Here is a 20,162-nt window from a genome sequence, read left to right on the forward strand (position 1 = left end):
GCAAAGAGGATTTAAGGCTGTGATTCTCAACGGTTGGGGGGGCGGGTGCGGTCAGGGAGCCCTATGAGGGTGGGATGGCCACTGTGGACTCCCTCCCCACAAAAATGCCCACCAAAAGTTTTACATACAATTTTAGTGGAAGGATATATCCCTGAAGCCCACGGATGGCTCCACGAACCTCAGGTTTAGAACCTTCTTTTCTGACATCAAGAGACAGTACACGGTTAAAGCCCTCTCAGGCCACAAGCATAACACAGAAGTTTCCAGAGGTATTTTCATGCACGTCTTTATAAACATGTATTGAGTATTTCCACATCCTAGGTTTATTCTAAGTAATGGCGGTAGAGAAATTACACAGTCCTTTGCCTGAAGAAATTCATTCACTTATTAGACAAATATTGAGTGAATGCCACGTACAAGTGTTTTTCTACCTCCTGGGCATATACATGGGAGCAAAACAAAGTTCATAGCTTATATGCTAGGTAGGGGAAGCAGTCAATTAACAAATAATAATATAATTCAGGTAGTAATAAGATCAATGGGGAAAAATAAAGTAGGATATAAGGATGGGGAGGGATGGGGCTACTTTAAATAGAATCCAGGTCAGGGCAAGCTTTCTCAGTGGGGTCACATTTAAGAAAGACAAATGGAATGAGGAAGTCTGCTTTGCAAATATCTGGGAGAGAGCACCCTAGCTAGAGAGCACTGTAGCCATACTAAGACCTTACTTAGTATACTTGGGGAATACCAAGAAGGTTGATGTGACTGGAGACTAGAAAGCAGGGAGCAGGAGATAGGGATTAAAGGTGGGAGGCTGGTGGTGATCACGGCCTTTTCCGCTATATTAAGGAGGTTGGATGTTTTCCTAATGTGCAAAAAGGGGAATCCATTGGAGGGTTACAAGTAGAGGATTAGTGACATCTCATTTATATTTGAAACGAAAAACATTAAGATCATTCTAGCTACGACGGGAAAAGTGGAAACTGGAAGACCAATATGGAGGCTATTACGGAGGAGGGATGAGCTATGCAGCCCGGTGGCCTGAGTAAGCAGCCATAATGAAGGCAGAAATGACAGGATTTGCTGATGGATTGCATGTGCGGTGTGAGAGGAGAGGAGGTGGGAGATGGTTCCAGGTTTTGGGCTTGAGCAACCCAGGAAATGACAGTAAACATACTGAAGAAGACACGTAAACCCAAGAAACAACGCAATGCATTAAGTGCTGTTACAGAGAAGTTCAGAGGAATATAGCTGTGAAACAAAACAAAACAAAACAAAACAAAACCTTCAAAGCAACAACTGCCACAACCACAACAACACCCCAAGGATTTTTTTTTTGTTTAAGATTTATTATTTTTGAGAGAGACAGAGACAGAATGCGAGTGGGTTAGGGGCAGAGAGAGAGGGAGACACAGAATCCAAAGCAGGCTCCAGGCTCCAAGCTGTCAGCACAGAGCCCGACGTGGGGCTCGAACTCTCGAGCTGTGAGATCATGACCTGAGCTGAAGTCGGTCGCTCAACTGACTGAGCCACCCAGGCACTCCCACCAAGGATTTTTAATACCCAAACTATCATGAAAAAAAGCAATAAAAAACTCATCCAGAAAGATGCAGGCCTGACAATTCAAGTAAGCCATAAGCTTCTACAGTTTCAAGCATTGTTTGTTATTTTAATTCTCTAGAAATGAGGTTAAAATGTCAAGAAGTGATAAGTAACATGGTGTTCACTGTTGATGGTCTTAGAAATATTTTGGTGAACCAATGAGGATGAAAGTCAGAGTGGAGATGTTTAGCAAGGAAGTATGAGGGGGAGAAAATGGAGGAAAATCAATAGTTCCTAAGAATTTTTTCATAGTTTTTTTTTTTAATGTTTATTTTTGAGAGAGAGAGTGCGAGCAGGGGAGGGGCAGAGAGAAGGAGACAAAGAATCTGAAGCAGGATCCAGGCTTGAGCTGTCAGCACAGAGCCCGGCGCAGGGCTCGAACCCAGAAAATGTGAGATCATGACCTGAGCTGAAGCCAGACGCTCAACTGACTGAGCCACCCAGGCGCCCCAATAGCTCATAAGATTTTTGACTGTGGAAGGGAAGGAGAGCTAAGATAGCACCTGGAAGATGATTAATATCTAGGGAAATAATTACTTTTGTTTTAAAATAAGAGAGTTTTGAGACGTCAGAGTGTAGAGAGGCTAAGGTGGTGGAAGTTTGCAGAGTGCCAGAGAGGAGGGAAATATATAGGAAAATAGCTCCAGAAATTTAGTTAATGATTCCCTCGATTCTTTGAAGTCTAAGCTGCACAGGGCGAAACTCATGTTCATGACAAAGAACAGGCACGAACAACTATCAGAGAGCTACAAGAATAATGTTAAGATTCAGACCCGTCTGGAGGACATTCTAATTTTGATCCAAAAGATTGGAGAGATCTTGTTGAACATCTGGGGCATTAAGTAGAGCCCCCAGCAGGGTCATGCCTTAGTTGTAGTATGTCTAACCCAGCCCTAGAGCAACGGCTTCCTCAGACCTGCTGGAATAATGTTTTCAAATAGGCCTTACATAGATAACGCTGAACCATAAATAAGACAACTGTCTAGCAGAACAAAATTCAACATCCTTTAAGAGAAGGACCCCCAGGGGTGCCTGGGTAACTCAATTGGTTAAGCGTCTGACTTAAGCTCAGGTCATGATCTTGGGGTTCACGAGTTTGAGCCCGACATTGGGCTCTGTGCTGACAGCTCAGAGCCTGGAGACTTCTTCGGATTCTGTGTCTCCCTCTCTTTCTCTGCCCCTCCCCTGCTCACGCTCTGTCTCTCTCTCTCAAAAATAAATAAACATAAAGAAAATAAAAAAAAGAGAAGGCCCCCAATACAATCCAGACACTCAACAACATAATTTTTACAATGTTCACTTGCCAGTAAAAATTATTATGTATGCAAAGAAAAATGTGACTCATATTCAGAAGAAAACTCAGTTGATAAACCAGTATAGGAGATAAAATTGGATAAAATTGGATAAAATTGGATAAAAAATCCAATTGTCCGAAAGAAGACGGAAAAAGGAACCAGGGAATAAATCAGAAAAGGAGAAAACAGGGCCACCTGGGTGGCTCAGCTGATTGAGCGTCAGTCTCTCGGTTTTGGCTCAGGTCATGATCTCACAATTCATGAGTTCAAGTCCCTGGAACCTGCTCTGGATTCTGTGTCTCCCTCTCTCTTTGCCCCTCCCCTGCTCATGTTCTGTCTATCTCTCCTTCAAAAATAAATATTAAAAAAAATTTTTTTAAGTGAGAGATTGTCAAACTGAATAAAAAAACAAGATCCAAACTGTAAGCTGTCTATAAGAAATCATTAAATATAAAGATACAGCTAGGTTAAAGGTCAAAATATGGAAAGAGATATACTGCAAACTAAAATCATAAGGAAGCTGGAGTGCCTATATTAATACTAGATGAATTATATAACAGGGCAAATAATATTACCAGAGAAAAAGAGACCCATATCATCATAATGAAAAGGTTCATTTGTAAGAGGAAAAATGGTCCTAAATATTGTTTACCTAATGACACTTGTTTAAAATAGATGAAGCAAAAAAGATCTCATTTGCCATAGCATCAGAAACCACAAAATATTCAGAGATAAGTTTAACAAAATAAATGCAGTGCCTATATGCTGAAAACTATAAAACATTGCCAAGACAAATTAAGGAGGACCTAAATAAGCGAAGAGATATACTATGTTGGATACAGATACATTGCTAGTGGGAACCAAGATAGTAAAACTACTTTGGAAAAAACCTTATTTTTTTGGAAAGTTAAACCTGTACTACCAGTCAAGCCAGAAATTCTACTCCTAGGTATTCACTCAAGAGAAATGAAAATATACATCTACAAGAAGACTTACATGGAAAAGCGCATTGGAGCTTTCATTCATAATGGTCCCAAGTGAAATAACCCAAAGGTCCATCACTAACTGAACAGATAAACAAATTGTTATGTTCATACAATGAGATACTACTCATCAGTAAAAAGGAATGAACCACGGATACGTGGAATAATACGGATGAATCTCATAATCATTCTGCCAAGTGAAAGGGGCCATACGTAAGGGGTACCTGTGCAATAATTTCATATTTAAAGAGTTGAAGTTAACCTACGGTGAAAGGATGCAGATCAGTGGTTGCCTAGAGGAGATATGGGAAAGGGAATCAGCCGCAGAGAGGCAGGAGAGAATATTTTGGGGTAATGGAAAGTTCCACATATTGTTTGGAGGGGGTTAGTTAGAGGTACCTATACATTTATTAAAACTCATCAGACTTAAACTTAGGTGCATTTTATTGAATCTAAATTGGCTCTCTGCAAAGTGGACTCCGAAGTAATGGGAATAATCCAATTGTTAGGAAGAAGTTGACTACTCAAGAGAAAAAAAGGATGATTAATGGTATGACCTAACTGACAATGTGTAAGTTCTATGAGAATAGGGGACTTGATTATCATGTTTAGTATGCTGTTCTGAGTGTGTGGCAGTATTAGGGTTGAATGAGTGTTTATTGAATCAATGAGAGAATTAAAGGTGAATGGGTTAAAAATCCAAAGCACACATTAGATACTGGGCTTAGATAGTAGGAGAAACATTTTCTCTAAAGTAACAGAAGAAGATATAGACAGGTTTGAGACTCTTGTGAAATTATTGATCTTGAATTTACAGCAATACTAATTTTCCCTGTAGCTTAACATTCTCCAAGAATGCTTGGATGTCGGGGTACAAATGCAAAGAAAGAAAATTCTAGTGTTTGTCCATATTCTAGAATTGATTTGATGACAAGACAGAAGGATGAAAAAAAAGTTTATTTAGGGTTTGGCAGGAGTGTTGTTAAAACAATAGATCATAATCTAAGCAAGATAAGAAATAAAGTGGAAAAAGCAAATAAAGAAAAAAAAAAGCAAATAAAAATAATACCAAGGACTGGTGAGGAGGAAGAACAACTGGAACTCTTTATCTTTAGTGAGAATGAAAATTGATAAAAGTGCTTTAGAAAACTGTTCAACAGTGTCTACGAAAGGTAAACGCGTGTCTACCCTATGACTCATCAAGTCCATTCCTAGGTATATGCCCAAGGGAAATGAGGGCATATATCCATAAAAAGACGTGTGCAAGAATATTCATTGCAGCTTTGTTCATGGTAGCCTCCAGCTGAAAGACAAGAACCTAAACTGGTATATTCATAAAATGGAATAATATATAGCCATAGGAAGTATGACTTAGTAATACAAAAATGTGACTGAATCTCAGAGACATTGTGCTGAGCTAAAGAGGGCGACATGAAAGAATACATGTTATATGAGCCTATTTATACAAAGTTGAAGAACAAGAAAAACTAATGGATGATTTTATTTTATTATTTATTTATTTACTTTTTTACTAAAGGATGATTTTATTTATTTATTTATTTTTAACATTTATTTATTTTTGAGACAGAGAGAGACACAGCATGAATGGGGGAGGGGCAGACAGAGAGGGAAACACAGAATCGGAAGCAGGCTCCAGGCTCTGAGCCATCAGCCCAGAGCCCGACCCGGGGCTCGAACCCGCAGACCGCGAGATCGTGACCTGAGCCGAAGTCGGACGCTTAACTGACTGAGCCACCCAGGCGCCCCTACTAAAGGATGATTTTAAAAGTCAGAATGGTTATCTTTCTGGGGGTGTTTTTGGAGGGGAAAGGAGTGTAAGGGAAATATTCAGAAGTGATAAGAATGTTCTGTGTCTTAGAGAGATAGATCTGAATTTGTATTCTGTAAGATCAAGTGGAAGACGTATATATCACTACACAAACAACAAATTTTGACAAGCTGACAATCTTAGTTACTGAGATCTATTTGCCTTACAGATGTTTATTTTGACCACTGATAATATTTGGTTTTATTCCTATCATTTTTAGGTTTTTGGTTTTTCTTTGCTATATTTTCATGTTGTGTTTCTCTTGTTTTTTCTTCCCTTTTTCTGAATTGAGCAACTTTCTTTTGTAACCTTGTCCTTTTGGTAAATTGGAATTTTTACTATTTTTATGTAGCCTATTAAACACACATATTTAAACCTGTTTTTTTTTTGTTTTTTTTTTTTTTTGTTTTTTTTTTAAATTTTTTTTTTTCAACGTTTTTTATTTATTTTTGGGACAGAGAGAGACAGAGCATGAACGGGGGAGGGGCAGAGAGAGAGGGAGACACAGAATCGGAAACAGGCTCCAGGCTCCGAGCCATCAGCCCAGAGCCTGACGCGGGGCTCGAACTCACAGACCGCGAGATCGTGACCTGGCTGAAGTCGGACGCTTAACCGACTGCGCCACCCAGGCGCCCCTAAACCTGTTTTTTTATATCAAGGAAAAAATAAATAATAACTAGGCAATAACCCAGTTCTCTTTACCAAAACAATCTGGTTTCCTTTACCTGAGCTTTCTTGAGAAAAATCTAGAATTTTAATTCCAAATTATTTTTTTCCCTTATAATGTGTTATCACTACTTCAGAAATCCTTAAGAATTACATCATGATTCACAACATCATTATCATTCAATTTTACTATATATCTCATTGTATTTATTGAGATAGTACTATTGTTTTTATATCTTGTCTTCCCCAGTGTCGGCTGGAGCATTTACCAAGTAATTTCTTTAAGTATATAGTTAATGTACTTGTTGGGTTTGTGAGTGCCTGCTGATTTGCAAGCCTCAATCCCCAAATGCTTCCCTCCCTTAAAATTTCTCTGGGTTTCCAGGTCGCTGTGCTCTCCCGATCAGTGTTGGAGCCAGTGTCTCCGCCACTGCTCTCTGCTCTGCTAGAGGCCATCTTGTCCCATTGGTTCACGTCACTGGAAACCCACAAGTACTATAAGCTTGGTGCTTGTGGCAGACTTTCAACGAAGACTTGTCTCCCCAGAAAGAGTCTAAGAGGCTTGAGAACAAACACCATGACTTTTGTGACTCTCACAGTTTCTAGTAGAGAGTTAGACATATACAAACAGTGGCTTTAATTCGGATGTTCAATAACGCTGTCCCCAAATCCAATGGCCATTTCCCCTGCGAGGGCTATTTTTATCCCAGCTGTGCCCTTTTAGGTCACAGCTTACTGCTACCTTCTCTGTCTTCTGTACTCTTCCAGCCTCCCTACTCAGAGTAATCTGTCTCTCCATTCTCTGCCTGAAACTGAACACCAATGTTTGTTATATCTCCAGACACAAGAAGATGTTCATTTAGAAAGGGACCGACGCAAAGAGCCAGCTAAAGCTTTGAAATTCAATTTTTTGTCTTTAACATAAGCAGAACACCCACCTTCACCAGTCTCTGGAAATGGAAGAAAAATAGCGTAACAATTTGTTTTCTCCTTGGCCAAAGAAAACCCACAGGAGTCATGCATTTGTTATTGTGTATTTTGGCTACCCACGAATTGTGAACGTCTCAGAGCGGGATATAGGTCTTCCTAGAGCTCTATACTTTTTTTTTTTAGTGTTTTTATTTTATTTTTGAAAGAGAGAGAGTGAGTGCGAGTGGCAGGAGGGGCAGAGAGAGAGAAGGAGACACAGACTCCAAAGCAGGCTCCAGGCTCTGAGCTGTCAGCCGAGAGCTCGATGCGGGGCTCGAACTCACTGACCGTGAGATCATGACCTGAGCTGAAGTCGGACACCCAACCGACTGAGTCACCCAGGTGCCCCTACTTTTTCCTTATGGCTTATTACCATTTGCCCTGTTTCAGATTTTGTCCAGTCTTACACTGTGTTATGTGCAGTTTTCTATTGCTTTTTAGTGATTTCACGTATGTAATTTCTGCTTTCTCAGGAAGAGTAGTGATTAGAAGCAGGTACTAATTCTGGAGACTGTCAGGGCATCAAATATATACAGGTACTAAAGGCTTCTTGTGTATCGACTAAGAATTATGCCAAGATATGTTATTTAATGACCTTCTATTATGTGCAGACAATGTACTAAATGCTTTACACACATGATCTCTAATCCTCTCCTTGCTCCTTTGAGGAGAGAGGTATTATTATGCTGTTTATACAGAAAGGGAAACCGTGTGAAATCCTTGCAGCTTAAGTAACTTTTTGGATTCCACACGGCTCAGTTGCAAAATTAGATCTGTCAGATTCCAAAATACTCTGCTCCTCCTGCCATCACCCCAGGAATTCCAAAGCCACCAATATTGGCAACCGTATCTCTATCAGTGATGTTTTTTTTTAAATAAAAACTTTACAATGCACTTAGTGGGCAGTGACCACATCCTTTTTGTATGATTATGTTCTCTTCAAGTTTCTAGACGCCATTCCCTTTTTTGGTGTGATTTTTAAGGCTCATATGTGAACCTGATCGTTTTCTCTCTACATTTCAGTTTGATCCACTAACGATTGAAAGCAAAAAAGCAGCAACTGTGGTGTTAATGCTTAATTCTCCAGAAGAAGAAATTTTGGCTAAAGCATGTGAAGCCATTTATAGATTTGCTTTAAAAGGTTTGGCTTTTTCAGTTTATTTTTCTATTTCATTAGTTTCCTAAAATATTTACTACATAATGGGCACTCTCCTTAGTCTTTAATTCACTTCTTGTCAGATGAATTCTTTCAGACAACCAGAATATCACTTAATGCATTACCTGAAAGTAATATATCTCCCTAAGTGCCTAACTTAATCTCAAGGAGTAATTTAGTCGCTGCATAGAAGAGTCATGTTGAAGGTTTGATTGTAGTCTAAAAGATTGTAAGTCACAGGAGCTGAAAGAGCTCCCAATGGTCAAAGCTGGCACGATTTGAGCAGCAAAATAAAGTCGTATTGGATTATAACCCAAAGCATAAGGAAATGTTTATGAGCTTATACTGATAAAAATAAATAATTGAGGGGCGCCTGGGTGGCTCAGTCGGTTGAGCGCCGACTTCGCTCAGGTCACGATCTCGCGGTCTGTGAGTTCGAGCCCCGCATCGGGCCCCTGTGCTGACAGCTCAGAGCCCGGAGCCTGTTTCAGATTCTGTGTCTCCCTCTCTCTGACCCTCCCCCATTCATGCTCTGTCTCTCTCTGTCTCAAAAATGGATAAACGTTAAAAAAAAAAAATAAATAAATAAATAAATAAATAATTGAATAAGTAAATAATTGGGAAAGAAAAGACAAATCTCCCACGCAGAAGAATTCCAAGTAATTTATGCACTCTGCCCTCAAGGAGGCAGAATATAATTTTTCACTCTTTAGGTATGAGCTTGGCATAGTGACTTCTTTCCAGAGATTACAATATGGAAGCAGGGAAGAAAGAGTAAGTTGACAGTGGAGAAACTTGACAAACACTATCTCAGCCAGGTGATCAAAATCAGCATCAACAGTGATAAGTCATATTGATAATAGGTGATCTTGACACGATGTAATGAAAGTGGCCCTTCCGTTTTTTTTTCCCCCAAAACTTATAACCCTCAAATCAGAACAGTTCCAAGTCAGGGACACTCTACAAATACCTAACCAGTACTCCTCAAAATGGTCACTGCCGTCAAAAACAAGAAAAGTCTGAGGAACTCTCATAGCCAAGAGGAGCTAAGGAAATACGATGACTGAATGTCATAGGAGACCCAGGGTAGGATCCTGGAACCGAGAAGGAACATTAGACTAGAAGTAAGGAGATCTGAATAAACATAGACTTTAACTAATAGTAACGTATCCATATTAGTTCATTAATTGTGACAAATGTACCTACTAATGTAAAATGTTAATAATGGAAAAATGGGTATGGGATATGTGGTAACTCTATACTATCCTCGCCATTTTTCTGTAAAACTAAAACTGTCGTAAAAAACTAAAGTTTATTTAAACACTGTAAATGTTACAGGTTAGATTCTATTGCAAGGTTTATTCATAGAGGGTTTATAAACGCAAATGATAATTATATTTTAGTTCATTCCAAATGGTGATAAACTGAGACTTTTATTATACTGTGTAAGTTTTTTAAGTTTCTTTATTTTTTGGGGGGGGAGGGGCAGTGTGCAAGCAAGGGGGAGGGGTAGAGAGAGAGGGGAGAGAGAATCCCAAGCAGGCTCCATGCTGTCAGGGCAGAACCCAACATGGAGTTGGATCTCATGAACCATGAGATCATGACCTGAGCCAAATCAGGAGTCCAATGCTTAACCGACTGAACTACCCAGTCTGATATTGAGAATACTTGAAGAGTTTAGTGTAACTTTGTAATTAAAAACAAACAAACAAACAAACAAAAACTTTTAAACTAAGAAGGGAGCGATTTGATTTTTAAGGAAATGATACTATTTAAACATTATTTTTGGGACTTGTCGGAGAGAACAACAAATCATTCTGTTCGCAAATAGTGAAATATTCTCCTTGCTATACCACTCTAGTCATCATTGGGAATCCAGATAAAAACCAGAATCATTGCGTCTGGCAGAAATGGTTCATGAGTAATTGCGTGGAATTCTGGGCTAGATTTCAGGGAGACTGGATCATGCAGTTATGGCAGCATGAGTCTCACTCAGCCATACAGAGTCATCAAATACCATCGCTTTGCATATGACATGAGGTAAAGAAACAGGCAGATTATGTGGAATCAACACAGAAAATATTGTTAAGTCTGGTGTTTTATACTAGCAGTATTTTCTATTTTTTAAAGATAAATGATGGGACTTTTCCCCCAGCCATGAAGGAGTAAGGGGTCAAATTCACTTTCCCAATTGAAACAAGTGAGAAAACAAAAACATACGAAATAATAGTTGGCCAAACACTGAGTATTAGGCGATGAAGGACAGTGACCACTGAGAGACAGGAAATGAAGGAAATAAACTCTATGATTACATCAGCTTATTGATTTCAGAGAATATCCAGACCACATCACAGGAAGGGTTAACCTGTACAGAGTCTGGTAGACACGGAGTTGAGAAGACAGATCTGAAAGCTAAGGAGGCAAAGGAAGCAAGAGTTTTCAGGACGGTAACAGAGAGGAAAGAGTTGCCTAGAAAGCGAACTGGAGATTGGTAAAGGGTCCAACTCAAGACTGATCAGGGTGTACATGTATGGGAACTATTTGAAGTCGGACAAAGGACCTAACAGGATCAGAGCTAACGGTGCCTGGTGCTCACACAGGGCCACAAGTAGGGCCCGTTCCCCATCAGCCAGACTGGAAAACTGCAAGGATTCATGGACGATTGTATGGAACATACACAAGGGTCTTACTTCAATAGTTAGAAATAATTAGTGCTAGATCGAACTCTGTTCTAGTACTATCTAGTGAGTATTTAAAAAGCAAGACCTGAAGGGATCAAATTGTTTCCAGATAATTGTGTCCCAAAACAAATTTGAAGAATATAAAAATAACCATTTACCGACTAGGTAAAATTCACAGTGTCGGGCATCCAATAAAAAATTACCAGGCATGAGGGGCGCCTGGGTGGCGCAGTCGGTTAAGTGTCCGACTTCAGCCAGGTCACGATCTCGCGGTCTGTGAGTTCGAGCCCCGCTTCAGGCTCTGGGCTGATGGCACGGAGCCTGGAGCCTGTTTCCAATTCTGTGTCTCCCTCTCTCTCTGCCCCTCCCCCGTTCATGCTCTGTCTCTCTCTGTCCCAAAAATAAATAAAAAACGTTGAAAAAAAAAAAAATTACCAGGCATGAAAAGAAGCAAGAAAATTCGACCCATAATGAGGATCTAAATCATCAGTAAATCAAAACTGACACAATGTATGTGTAACCGGAGCCTTTGAAAAAAATGTGAGAGGGACAGAAAAAGAATGAGAATAAATAATAGTTCCCAATTCCTCTAATTTAATGAAAACTCTAACCTTCTAGATCCAAGAAGCTCATAAAAGCCCAAGCACAATGAATATGAAGAAAATGATATACTAAGGTCTAACAAAACAAAATTGCTTAAAAAGAGTAATAAAGAGAAAATCTTAAAAGCAGTCAGAGGGAAAAACACATTACATTCAGAGAAACAAAAATAAGGATGACAATGGATTTATCATCCGAACTATGCAAGCAAGAAGTCAGTGGAGAGACATCTTTAACTAAAGCTGAAAAAATAAAGAAAGAAAAAGAAAGACTAAATAAAAAGAAAGAAAAAAAAAAACAACTTTAAACCTAGAATTCTATTCCCAGCAAAAATACCTTTGAAAAACATAAGTGAAATAAAGTCTTTTTCAGACATTCAAGAGCCAAAGTAGTTTATTGCAAGCAGAACCACACTACTAATTATGGTAAAGTAGGTCCTTCAGGAAGATGACACCAGATGGAAATGTGGATCTACACACTATAATAACAATAAAGGTAGAACACTAGAAATTTAGCATATAAAGTTTTTCCTTATTATTTAAGTCACTTAAAAATCAAATTGGTTATTGAAAAAAAATTTAATGAAACATTTAATAAAATGTTTATTTTAATTTTGAGAGAGAGAGAGAAAGACAGTGAGAGAGCGAGAGAGAGAGAGAGAGAGAAACAGAGCAGGAATAGGGGAGGGGCAGAGAGAGAGAGAGAGAGAGAGAAGGAAACACAGAATCCAAAGCAGGTTCCGGGTTCCAAGCTGTCGGCACAGAGCCTGACGTGGGGCTCAAACTCACGAAAACCTTGAGATCATGACCTGAGCTGAAGTCGGATGCTTAACCGCCTGAGCCACCCAGGAGCCCCTCAAATTGGTTATTTCAAACAAAAATAATAATCATATACTGTGCAGCATGACACATTTGTATAAATAAGGTATATGACAACAACAGAACCAAGGGAGAAAAGGGAAAAATGGAAGTATACTATTATAAGGTTCATCTACCGTATGTCAAGTGGGATATCACCACTTGAAAGTAGACTGTGATAAGGATGTATACTACAGACCCCAATACAACACAAGTAACAAAATAAAGGGTGATATCAAGTAAGCCAACAAAGGAAACGAATCGGAATCATAACAATAATCTTCAATTCATAAAAAGAAGGCAGAAATGAAGAGGAGTAAAACAAAGAATGAGACACAAAAAACAAATAGATGGTAGACTTAAACCTTAAACAGATGACCAAAGTAAATGTGAATGTCTGAGCACCTCAGTCAACAGCGTGAGAGTGTTACATTGGATAAAAAGCAAGATCAGACTACATGCTGCCTTCAAGAAATGCACTTAGAATATAATGACACAGATAACGATAGTAAGAGGATGAAAAAAAAAGGTATCTGGGATGTGAGGGTGATCTGGCTGCGACATCTGTCACCCCATCGATCGCCACGGTTGATTCGGCTGATCTGGCTGGCTAGGCGGGTGTCCCCTTCCTGCCTCACCGCTCCACGTGCGTCCCCTCCCGAAGCCGTGAGCTCGGTCGAAGAGGACGACCTTCCCCTATAGAAGAGGACCGTTCTTTGGTCGAGGGTATACGATTAGCCGTGTTCCCCTCCTGGAACCTGTAAACAAGCTCTCAAGGTCCATTTGTAGGAGAACGTAGGGTAGTCAAGCTTCCAAGACTCCAGACACATCCAAATGAGGCACTGCACGTGGCAGTCGGCCTTTCTAAAAAAAAAAAAAAAAAGATATCCTATGTTAGCACTAATCAAAAGAAAGCTGGAGTGGCTGTATTAATTATCAGAAAAATAAACAGCAAAAAGAGTATCAGATAAAAAACCTCATTTTTATAAAAATAAGGAAAGAGTCAATTAATCAAGAAGCTATGAAAAACACCTGAGCACTTAAGTCGTTAATGTCATACCTTCTAAATACATGAAGTTAGAAATGCAGGGAGAAATAAACATCCACAAGTATAGCTGAGGATTTTGATAACCTCTTAATAAATGAAAGAACAAGTGGATAGAAAATCTGTAAGGATATAAAAGATTTGAAGAGCAATATAAATGAATTTAACCTAATGGATATTTATAGAATACTCCAAGCAGAATGTACATTCTTTTCAAATGCACAGAGGAACATTTATGAAAGTAGGCAATATTCTGAGCCATAATACAAGCCTTAATAAATTTCTTTTTAAGCCTGAATGAATTTAAAAGGATTCCAATCATATAAAATATATGTCAGACCACAATAAGAATTAAATTAAAAATCAATTACACAAAGGACTCTGGACAATCCTTAAATAGTCAGAAAGTAAACTGCACACTTCTAAATAATCTGTGATTGAAAGAATTCAAAAGGAAAATCCAAATTGAAAATGAAAACACAACATATACAAATTTGTGGGATGCTACTAGAAGAGTATTTAGAGAGAAATTTATTGTACTAAATGCCAGCCAGAAAATAAGGTCTTGGGGCATCTGGGTGGTTCAGTCAGTTAAGCACCCAACTCTTGATACTGGCTCAGGTTGTGAACATGCAGTCATGAGACCGAGCCTCGTATTTGGCTTCATGCTGATCATGGAGCCTGCTTGAGACTCTCTCTCTCCCCCTCTCTCTCTCTGCCTCTCCTCCTCTCTCAGATAAATAAATAAACATTAAAAAAAGAAAGAAAATAAAGTCTCAAATCAATGACTTCAACTTCCACTTTAAGAAACTAGAAAAAGAAAAGCAAATTAAACCCAATTATTAGTAATAAGGATGTATGAGCAGAAATCAATGAAATAGAAAACAGAATAATGGACAAAAGTAATGAAACAAAAAGCTGGTTTTTTGAGAAGATCAATAATAATGAAACAGAGTCTTAAATGCAGAGAACAAACTGGTAGTTGTTAGAGGGGAGGTGGGTGGAGAGATGAGTAAAGTAGGTAAAGGGGATTAAGAGGTATGAACTTTCTATTATAAAATAAACAAGTGAAATATGTGTATATGTGTGTGTGTGTGTGTGTGTGTGTGTGTGTGTGTGTGTGTATGACTCTTGAGCCAGATTACTAAAAAGAGAGAAGGCAAATTATGAATACAGGAATGAAAGAGGGGACATCACTCTGGATCCTACAGATATTAAAAGGATAATATTAACATTATGAACAATTTAATGCCAATAAATTCTACAACTTAGATGAAGTAGGCAAATTTATTTTAAGACATAAACTCCCATAGCTCACTAAAGAAGGTATAGATAGCCTGAATATCCCTATATCTATTACAGAAATTAAAATTTGTAGTTCAAAACTGTCTCACAAAAAAAGCTCCAGGTCCAAATATTTTCACTGCTGAATTCTACCAAATACTTAAAGAAGAGGTACTACCAGTTATATATAAACTCTTGCAGAAAATTGAGAAAGATGGAATAATCCCCTATTCATTCTGTGAAGTCACTATTACCCTGATACCCCAAACAGACAAAGTCATTATAGGAAAATAAATCTGCAGGTTAATATACCTCATAGATATAGATATAGATATAGATATAGATATAGATATAGATATAGATCATGACCAACGAGATTTATTCCCAAATTGCAAGGTTGCTTTAACATTTGAAAATCAATCAAGGTATTTTACTATGTGTGGTAGGCAGAATAATAACTCCCCTAATCCCTGGAAGTTGTGAATATGTTATGTTACATGGCAAAGGCGAAATAAGGTTGTAGATATATTTAAGGTTGCTAATCAGCTGATCTTGAGAAGAGGAAAATATCTTGGATTATCCAGGTGGGGCCTACGTAATTACAAGGGTCCTTATAGGTGGCAGAAGGAGACAAGAGAGTCAGAGTCAGAGGAAAAGATGTGACAGTAGAAGCAGAGATCAGAGTGATGTGATTGCTGGCTTTAAAAATAGAAGATGCTCATTAGCCAAGGAATGTTCATGGGAAGAAATGAGAATGGGTTCTTGCCTAATACTTCAAAAAGGAACATAATCCTGTCCGCATCTCAAATTTAGCTCACTTGGCCAACTACATACTCCTGACTTCCAGACCATAGATAATATATTTGTGTTTTAAGCCACTAAGTTTTTGGTAATTTGTTATAGCAGCATTAGGATATGAATAGACTATATTTAAAACAAGAAAAACCATATAATGATCTGAATAAATGCAAAGAATTATCTTTATAAAGTCCAGTGTCTCCTCCTGATAAAATATCTCAGCAAAGTAGGAGTAGTTACAGACTTCCTCTATGGCCAACTAACACTTAATAGTGAAAGGCTGAATGCTTTCCCCCTAAGATCAGGAACAAGAGAAACATGTCTGCTCTTGGCTGTATGGGAAGTTCTAATTAATGCAATCAGGTAAGAAAAAGAAACAAAAGGCATCCAGATTGGAAAAGATGAAGCAAAACTATATTTGATTTATAGACTATGATATCATCTTTTATATAGAAAAGTCTATTGAATCTACAAAAAAGCTACTAGAAATAATACATTAGCAAAGTTCCAATTGGAAGTTTAGCAAAGTTCCAATTCCAGGTTTCCAATTGGAAATCAACATGAAATTTAACACTATTTACAATAGCACCAAAAAGTATGAGGTCACAGGATGAATCTGACAAAAGGTGGGAAAAAATCTGTACACTGAAAACTGTAAAATATTTCTGGAAGAAATTAAAGAAGTTCTAAATGAATGGAAAGAGATACTGTATTAATGGCGTGAAAGATGTCAATTGTTAAGATGTCATTTTTCCCCAAATTGATCTATGTATTTAATGCAATTCCTACCAAAATCTGAGCAATTTTTTTGTAGAAATTGACAAGCTAATTCTAAAATTCATATGGAAATGCAAAGCTTCTAGTAAAAGTCAAAACAATCTTTTCAAAAAAATTTTTTGTGTTATTTTTATTTGAGAGAGAGAGAGAGCACGAGCAGGGGAGGGCCAGAGAGACAGAATCTGAAGCAGGCTTCAGCCCAGAGCTTGATGCAGAGCTCAAATTCACAAGCAGTGAGATCATGACCTGAGCCAAGGTCAGATGCTTAGCCAACTGAGCCACCCAGACACCCTGAAAGTGAAAACAATCTTGAAAAAGTAGCAACCTTGAGAACATACTCTTCCTGATTTAAGACTATTATAAAGCTACAGTAAGTAAGATAGCGTTATTGGCACAAAGATAAACAAATAGATCAAAGAAGCAGAATAAAGAAGCCATACATGGGCCCACATATATATGGACAATTTTTCTACCAAGGTACAAAAGCAATACAGTAGAAAAAGTCAGTCTTTTTTAGCAAATGGTTTTAGAATGAGATATCCACATAAAACTTAAAACTATAAAACTTCTAGAACACATAGGAGAAAACCTTTCTGACCTTGGGTTAGCCAAAAATTTCTTCGGTATGACACTAAAACATAATCCATAAGAGGACAGTTGACCGGATGTTATCAAATTTACCCTGAACCCACACACCTAACCAAAAAAAGATACACAGATGGCAAGTAAGTGTGTGAAAAGGTGTCGTATGTTAACCAGGAAGTTAAAGCAAGAGTGAAATATCCCCACACACCTATTAGAAGAACGGCTAAAATTCTAAACAGCATGAATCCATGGCAGCGTGAAGTGCTGGGGAAGATGTGGAACAACAGGAACTTTCATTTATTGCTGGTGGAAATCCAAAATAGTACAGGCACTTGGGAAGACCGTTTGGTAGTTTCTCGGAAAGCTAAACATAATCTTACGCATTTCTCAGAACCCATAGAGTTGTACCACACACTCAGTGAACTGTAATGTACATTGTCAACTCTAGTTAATAGCAACGTATCAATATCGGTTCATCAATGGTAACAAATGTGCCACACGAATGCATGATGTTAATAATTAGGGAAGTGGGGGAGGGAAGAGAGATGGAGAGTATGGGAACTCTGTATGTTTCGTTCATTTTTTTTTTATAAACCTAAAACTGCTCAAAAAAAGGTCTAGTAATTTTCTTTTTAAAGATAGGCTATAGATCGCGAGAAAATCTTTGTCAATCATATATCTGATAAAGGACTTGCGTCCAGAACTCTCAAAACTCAGTAATAAAGTAAACCAAGTTTAAACATACGTATGAGCCAGAGATTTGAATAGCCACGTGGTTAAAGGGCCATATGGATGGCAAAAAAGTGCCTTTGGCTCAACATCATTGGTCATGAGGGAAATACAAATTAAAACCATGATGAGATACTATTTCACAGCCACCGGGATGACTCTAATCAGAAAGATCGACAGAACTAGTGGCGAGGATATGGAGAAACCGGAACCCTCGTACATTGCTTATGAGGACGTAAAATGGTACCATCACCTTGGAAAACAGTTTGGTAGTTTCTGAAAAAGCTAAATGTACATCTACCAGATGATGCAGCCAAAGTGTGGTATATCCATATGATGGTGTAGTACTCAGCAATAAAAATGATGAACTATGATACGTGCTACAACATGGATTCATCTCAAAATCATCAGACTGAGCAAAACCAGACAATAACAAATTCATACTCTATGATTATCTAGAGTTCTGGGAAATGCCAAATAATGTATAGTAACGGGAGGAAGAGGTCACAAAGTGTCAAGAGGAAATTTTGGGGCTGTTAGATATGTTTTTTTTTTTTTCCTTAATGGTGCTGTTTGGTTTCATGGGTGTTAAACATGGGTCAAGATTTATCAGATTGTTCTCTTTAAGTTTGTACAGTCTATTGTATGTCAATGATGCCTCATAAACACTGTCAAAAAAGAATAAAAATAGAGGTAAAGATTACACAAGCTATTAATTTTGCAAATCCTCTTTTGCTGGTCATAAAATTATAATACACAGCATTGTTTATAAACTGAGAAGAAATGTATCTTGATGAAGAAATAATTCAAGGTATGTAACAAAATTCTCAGAACAAAAATTTAAAGACAAAGTTAATTTTTATGACAATATGACATATAAAATATCTTTTTTATTTAAGCATAAGTATCTTAAAATTTATATTAAAGATTCATTTGACAAAATGTTTTCATCTAAGAAATTAAGTTTTAGAATTTCCTTAAGATGCAAATATTGGAAGATTTGAGAGAAGTTTGTGATAGTCAACAATGCATATTTCAACATGTTCTTAGCAGGCGACAAATCTGACCATTTAGAGACAGGGCAATTTCATTAGGAAGATATAGTCTGTGTGTTATCAGAATATGGACCTATAACTTAAAATATAAAAGACTAATTTTATGAGAAAACTGAGGCAAGACAAGTGAAAGGGACTTTGTTATATCTCAAATTAATTTTGAAAGCGAGATCTATGTTTTCGTAGCCCATGAAATTAAAAAGCTGAAATTAATCAGGACCTAAACGTTGTTCCTGACTTTGTAGAACGATATCCCACTCATCAAGATATAGCTAAATTGCTTCTATAGTTCAGCAAGACTCTGGCATTACGTGGCCTTCTGGGGTTTCTTGCCACAGCTAAGGAGTCCCCAGTTACCCTGGCGGCTCCCCTCTGTGCGTGAACCTTCATGCTTGCTGCAGACACATCTTGGATGACAAAATAGGTGCTGTAACCCCAGTGGGTGAAAAACGAGCTCCCTGAACTCACCCCACCATCCCACTTAGACTTGAAGTGGGGTCCGTGTATGTTAATGAAGTCTCGTGATTAATTACGCCAGTACATGACCGGCGCTATGCTAGGCGCTGAGGATACGAGAGAATAGAACAGAAAGGGTATCTGTCCTCGTGGAAAATTAAGTTCTAGTGGGACAGGCAAACGAGGCAAGGAGATGGCTAAGTGGTATGAAGAAAATAGACTAGGGAAGAGGAAGAAAGGCTTGGACGTAGTGGTAACATTAGATAGGGTGGTCAGGGGAGACCCTCTGAGCAGGTGCAGTATGAACTGAGAACTGAATGACAAGAGGAAGCCAGCTCTTGAAATAAGCATCAGGAGGAAGGAAAGCAGCAAATGTCGAGGATCCCTGCGCTCTAAAGTTTATTCCGAGATATATGCGGAAATAAAGTGTATGTATATGCGGAAGCAAAGAGGAATGTGAAAGGCAAACAGCAAATAAGAAATTAAAATGGCACGAGGGAGAGTTTTGCTGAGACTGATGATATCCATGCATGATTTGATTTTACCTGTGATATCAGGTGAAGAAAACAAAGCTACCCTCCTTGAACTTGGAGCTGTGGAACCTTTAACCAAGCTGCTCACCCACGAAGACAAAATTGTAAGAAGAAATGCTACCATGATATTTGGAATCCTGGCTTCTAATAGTAAGTATCAACTCTCAGAAATAATCTCATAACCTCATGTAATGCATTATCCTTTTTTAAAATTTAACTTTAAGGGGTTTGTTTTTAATTTTATTTGAACTGACTTTGATGTT

At 38.2% G+C, this 20,162-nt stretch overlaps 1 protein-coding gene across 11 annotated transcripts in view; it reads left to right on the forward strand.

Annotated features, from left to right (window-relative positions):
• The window catches only part of ARMC3 (armadillo repeat containing 3), a 106,869-nt gene that overhangs the window by 10,464 nt on the left and 76,243 nt on the right, over positions 1-20,162 (forward strand). For 10 of the 11 annotated variants that reach the window (XM_042945096.1, XM_042945095.1, XM_042945098.1 and 7 more), the window contains 2 exons: positions 8,367-8,484; positions 19,924-20,049. In XM_042945096.1, coding sequence (XP_042801030.1) covers positions 8,367-8,484; positions 19,924-20,049 — 244 coding nt within the window. The remainder of the gene's footprint in view (positions 1-8,366; positions 8,485-19,923; positions 20,050-20,162) is intronic. The other variant, XM_042945105.1, reaches the window with a different exon arrangement.

This window comes from Panthera leo, chromosome B4, assembly GCF_018350215.1.
Source record: "Panthera leo isolate Ple1 chromosome B4, P.leo_Ple1_pat1.1, whole genome shotgun sequence".
Lineage (NCBI taxonomy): Eukaryota > Metazoa > Chordata > Mammalia > Carnivora > Felidae > Panthera > Panthera leo.